Source organism: Beta vulgaris, chromosome 8 (genome assembly GCF_026745355.1).
Source record: "Beta vulgaris subsp. vulgaris cultivar EL10 chromosome 8, EL10.2, whole genome shotgun sequence".
Classification (NCBI taxonomy): domain Eukaryota; kingdom Viridiplantae; phylum Streptophyta; class Magnoliopsida; order Caryophyllales; family Amaranthaceae; genus Beta; species Beta vulgaris.
The window spans coordinates 8387310-8393683 of record NC_079209.1 but is presented as its reverse complement, the minus strand read 5'-3'; the positions used below and the strand labels follow the sequence as shown (position 1 = coordinate 8393683).

The following is a 6374-nucleotide window of genomic DNA, read 5'->3' as shown; positions in this document are numbered from 1 at the left end:
TTCAGTTCAGTTTAATTCAATTCAACTCTAGACAATACTTTTACTCTCACATATCACTATTCATTTCAATTCAGTTCAGTTCCGTTCAAATCAATTCAGTTCAATTCAGTTCAGTTCAATTCAGTACAGTTCAGTTCAGTTCAATTCAGTTTAGTTCAACTGTTTTATGCCGAAGAGAACATGCTCTTAATTTATAATTGAATTTGTAATCTATAGGAAAGAGGGGTAAATAAATAGTCTAGTAATTAGGAGACACCATAACTCCTCTTTCTTTATATAATAGAGATAATTAATATTGTTTAGTACCCTAATCCAAAATAAGCCGACAAGGCAACAACAAATTACAAATGACTCATTGGCTCATTGATAAAGTCATGACCTGAATTGAAATAACAGCATACCAACTACTAGTACATCTCAACATAGCTAGTACTATAAAAAGAAATAATTCATATTTTCCATTAATTAGTACTTCATCCAGTAATCATACTAATAGTCGTAAGTTTCACATGGTAAATTTTTTTGGTGCAAAGTCTTACATAATTTTGCTTCTATACTCAACCATATTATAACTAGTAGAATATTTACAAAACAAAAAGGAGGGGAAAAAAATCCTTTATCCAATAAACTGTACTCCCCTTCCTCTATAGTCTATACTATATGTAAGTAAAAAAAGAAAAAAATTGAGACAGTTAAAATGGAAGTTAAACCGTTAAAACAGTATTTTTCTTACTAAACAACCCACGTAAACTAAACAAATTACCATTACTGCCACTATCACCACCACCACCACTAATCCCATTTCCGCCGCCGTCAACGCTGCCGCCGCTTTCGTCGCTTCGACAACTCAAACTCTGTCGATATCCCATACAAACCGGAACATTTAACTTCAAAACCCGGCCTTTAACTGAACCGCCACCATTGGCCGCCCGGTTCAATGAACCGGGTTTCCTAACTTGCCAGACTGGGCTAGTCCGACCCAAGTAAACCCCGGTTCGACCCGGACTACTAGGCCAAGACTTCCGAGATTTGGACTCACCAGAAGAGTTACTTCTCGAGCAAGGCGCACTGCTTACTTTCCGGTTTGATTGAACCGCCGGTTTAGACCGCGCTGAATTATTACCCGCGGACCGGCTCCTTGAAAACGGCCAGATATTAATATTTAGCTCGGCCGAACTATTTGTATTACTATTACCATTGTTTTTCCTTTCTTTACCTCTTTTCTTCTCGAGCTTATTATCCGGTTTATCTTCCGAGTTATTTCCCGGTTTTTTCTCAGCTCGCTTGAAAATCTCTCTCCATCGCTTGGAGGCGCTGAGAATGGGGTTGTTGGAAGTGATCAAGGCAGACGGTTCAGAGTCCGGTTCATAAAAAGTGGGGTCCGGTTCAGATGGACCGGTATCCGGTTCAAGTTGAAGGTCCGGTTCAGAGCGGTGGAGTTGAAGGTGGTGAAGAGGGAGGAGGAAACCATCAGAGAAGAGCTCATCAGCAGAATGAAGAGTGGTTTGTGGGTTGTGATTGATTTTCGAGAACTCGAATTCGGGTGAGTTGGTTGAGTCGCTACTACTGCGGCGGCGTAAGAAGGTGGCGGAAGAGAGAGAATGGGGTGGTGGAGTGAGAGTAAGAGCTCTTGAAGGAGACTCCATTTGGTTTGATGAAGAGAAAAGAAGAGTGATGAGGAATTAATGCTCAGAATTTGATGGTTGAAACTTGAAATGTGGTGCAAATGTAATAAAAGAGAGGAAGAGGTTGAGAGGAGAGGAGTTTTAATGAGGGAATGTAGAGGAGTAAATGAGGTGGGTAGTCAGTAGTGTAGGATGATGGATCAACACATGTACCATACTATCATATACTCTATTCTTTTAATTTTAATCTACATATTTTGACATTTTACACTATTCATAAATTGCACTTTGACCTTTGTCTGTGATTTATACGTGAATAAAAACATAGTCATGTGAGATCTTGTTAGATTCGTATTAGTATGTATTTTATTAATATGTACTTTTTATAATTTTTACAAATACAAAACTAAAGATATATGTCCTCAAAGTTTTGCATTGACATGCGTGAAAAGTGTAAGTGTGTAGATTAAAATGAAACGGAGAGAGTATTGCTTTAGAGATTTTCTATATAATAGTTGTGTCATGTGGTAATGTAATCAATATGAGATGGAAAAAAATATAGAATTTTTGGATATTGAATTAAATTGAAAAGTAATTATGAAATGATTATTTGATTTGTTAATGTGTAATTGACTTCCTCACGTATGATATACAATGATTGTACCATGATATATATTGCTTAATCAGATTTTATATACAACAATTATGTCTATGGTAATGTAACACATTTAATTAAAGATCATAAAAATGGAAGTTTTGGAAATTGAAATAAATTAAAAAGGAATTATGAAATAATTATTTGATTTGTTAATATATAATTGATTTCGTCATGTAAGATATACAATAGTTATACATACATTTTTTTTGTACCCGTGATGATTTATAAGGCTTGTTCGTAGTTTTTGTTGTTTTTCTTATTTATCTCTATTATATAAGCCAGAGCTACGGCTTCCTCTTGTAAGATTACTTTTTTACCTTCACTTATCAAAATATGTTGATTATAAAATATTTAATTCCTTCTTGATCTCTATTTATGTGTAATAACTAATAAGGAAACTTAAGATTGCCTAACTTATAATAAGATGTCATGTACACATAAAATATTTCCCAAAAAAATTTGCTTAAAAAGAGATATTTTTGATTGAAATTGAACTAATCTAACTAAAGCAATTCCAAAAAAATTAAATGTATGAACTTACAAAGTTTCTTTCTAACTAAACTTCCAATTTCAAAGAACATACATTAACATAAACATACAAAAAAAAAAAAAAGAGGACAATCTCATCTTTTTATTTTTTGCCTTTTTTAATTGTCTTATGTGTTGATTAGGATAATCTATTGTTTTATTTATTTAAAGGCTCATAGTGGTCGTTTGTGTAGTTGGGATAATCCATCTCATCATTATTTAAAAATATGTTAGTAATTCATATATATTAAAGAAATAAGCTTATACCATCCAAATTCTGAATGTAATGTTACGCAATGAATGATAAAGATATTAGCATATATCATCCAATAATATCAACTTTTAATACATTCTGGTACACGTTCATTTATCGCATTGAAAAAAAGTATGTATGATCAAATTAAACTGTAATAAAATAGTATATGCATTCAATTCAGTGCTTTTAATGTCAATATTAATGTTAGTATGTCTTTACACGCATCGCGTACATATGAGACTAGTATGGTCATAAACAAAGAAGGCTTCAATACTTATTTATAATAATTTATACAATTTTGTGAGATCGTCTTTGTTTTTAACTTTTTTTAACATGGAGCAGAAAAAACAAGGATTACAAAATAAACTTCCAAGGGAGTATAAGGTAATATTGTTGACCATTTTCTTCTTAATAATACTCTTTTCAGAATAAAAGTGATATTTCTATGAAGTGGCAATTAAATTTACTAAAAAGTTCACTTAAGTATAGAGATAGATGTATAACATGATTAATGAGGTAATTCTTCCATTTTAAAAATATTTGTAACGCTTCGACTTTAATATTATTTATATACTGATTTTGTCCGTACTTTTATGTACATAATCTATTTTAATGATATGAAATGTCTAAATAAGTATACCAATATCTTATATTTTAATTTTTATGTAAACCAATAATTAAATGTATATATATAATCTCTCGGTTCCTATATGTTCTTTCTATTTTCAATTTTTTACCTCAAAAAAAAAAAAAAAACCAAACAGGAAGAACTAAAAAAAGGGAGAGTGTACTAGATTATGATGATTTTTTCATCTTCCTATTTCACTAAAAAATTGAATACAACTCTATTTCGTTGTTGTCTTTTTGAGGAGCATATAAAGAAAAACAAGTACTCATCATTAGATTTTGTACAAGTGTTATTTCAAGACTCCGAATAATAATATATACATCTTTAACAGAAAAATAAAATAAAATCGATTTGGGATAAATGATCCATGTTATGCTTTAAAATGCATGACAGTAAAATTTCAAAGTATTACGAACATTTTAAAACGATTAGTTATTACATAAAATTTGTGATTTATGTTATTTAGTACTCGTATCAAGAAAGGAGTAGGGGTTTATTTTTATTTTTTATTTTCTTTTTCCTATATTATTTATTTGTGTACCCATCCACAAAATCAGCAGATAGTTTTTCTCAATAGAGAGATTAAATATATGTTTAATGAGTAAGTGTGTAAAGTTGACACTTTATTATGGGTTTTCAAATCTGCAAGTCTAAGGATGTCTCCCACTCTTTTTAACTTCGGCATTGTATTCCTTGCACTTTGAGAATGCAACAAACATGGTACACCTGGATTCTTTTGGTTCTTTATATATGACTTTTGGGGAGTGATATATTCATATAAATAATAATGGTGTTTCCATTATTGGTCAATTATACGATCTTAATTAAGTTGTTTAATTTTACCTCTTGCTTCTTTCTTTTATGATCTTAACGACGTCCGTTTAATTGTTAACGAGTTATTAGGCCCGGGTTATGCCTCGGGTAAGAAAAATATTCGTTTATTAATATGATACTTTATGATAGTAACACTAAATACAACTTAGCCTAGTGGTTAAAACTTTAGTATATATATTTGAGGTCTCAAGATCAAACCCTATACTCTACAATTTCTTAATATTTTTATTGTACATAGCTAACATGAACTAAAACTCCATAGGGAGAGCGCCACGTGGCACAGTTTCTTATATTCGCACGCTAGAGGTGGGAACGGGCCGTGCCGGGACGTCCCACGTGCCAAGCCCGTGTGCCTCGTGCCACAACGTGCCGTGCCAAAACGGGCCAAGAAATGCTCGTGTCGTGCCGGGCTCGTGCCAAGTTGTAAAATCTAAGGCTCATGCACGACCCGGCCCACGTGCCGTGCCATCGTGCCTTATACAAATTTTAAATATTATGAAATTTTAACCAAAATAAGCGTGCCAACTTGTGGGCCGGCCCGGCGTGCTCGTGCCGGGTTCGTGCTAAACTTTTAGAATGTTGTTCATGCATGGTCCACGGCCCACCACTCGTGCCGTGCTCATAGCGGGCTCGTGCTGGGCCGGGCTCAAATCGTGTCGTGCCGAGTTGGCGCTCGTGCCGGCCCGGCCCATGCCCAGCTCTATAGCAAGCCTTTTAATATATTTGTATAGATTAGTTCTTATGTCCAGACTATAATACAGGTAATTAATTATAATTTTTATTTATTAATATCTTATTTTGAAATTATAATACCAAATATTATTTTGTTTAGTTGTTAGAACATTAATATAGTAACTTGAAGTAATGAGGTCAAATCTTATACCATGCGTTTTCATTCTAATTTTTTTTATTGTATGTGAAGTTCATGAAGTAAACATGAATAGTGCCACGTGGTATAGTTCCTCGTTTATGAACATCTTTTAATATATTAGTATAGATATCTTCAACCATATATTAATAAAAATTATAGAAATATGTTAACTCAAATCTACATATTAGAACAAATGTAACGATCTCACATGATCATATATAGTGATAGACTTAATCCATTTATTTTCAAGTGACACACTTATAGTTCTCATATACGTGAATTTTTCGTGAGAAATGCGTCACTTAAAAAGAAAAGCAGGAAGTATAATATATATGCTCAAAGTTAATAAACATTAATAAAAATGAAAAATTGTCAAGAATGAGTCGACCTTTGGCTTGTCTTCTTAAAATAAATCATACTTTTGATTAATCTGTGATAAAAAAGCTTGTGGAGGTATTAGCTTTTATTAGGTTCAAGAGGTAAACAAGTTGTTATAGTAAATAACTCATCTATGTGTATTTTTCTTTTTGGTTTAATTTTTAAATTTAATATACTTTTGAATATTAATTAGAGAAAAAACATTTAGAAAAAGAATATTTCCTCCTCCTTCACTCTCCTCTGGTTCATATGCCTTCCTCTACCTCCTCGCCACCCCTTGTCCCCTCCCCCTCCCACACTCAAAAGTCCAAACCACCACTCCCTTCCTTCTCGATCGCCACCAACTCTCCCCAAGACCCTCGGTCTTAGGGCTAATTAACAGATCAGGTCGGGTTGTATTCAAGTTAATAATAAACGGGTTGAACATGTCCCAACTCAAACTGAACTCGTTCATTAAACGGGTTGAAAAACTCAACCTTGACCATAGATGTTTATTAAACGGGTTGTCCATATAACTTCTTTAACCCATTTGCATATTTATTACTATCAAATTTTTATTAAAATTTATTAGTTTTCAACATTAAATTCACATAAAA

General features: G+C 32.8%; 1 protein-coding gene across 1 annotated transcript; it reads right to left on the bottom strand.

Annotated features, from left to right (window-relative positions):
• Window positions 1–430: 430 nt before the first annotated feature.
• On the bottom strand, window positions 431–1807 carry LOC104900937 (hypothetical protein). Its single transcript, XM_010688468.4, has one exon. The coding sequence runs from the start codon at window positions 1644–1646 to the stop codon at window positions 705–707; it is 942 nt and encodes a 313-aa protein (XP_010686770.1). The 5' UTR covers window positions 1647–1807; the 3' UTR covers window positions 431–704.
• Window positions 1808–6374: the final 4567 nt, after the last annotated feature.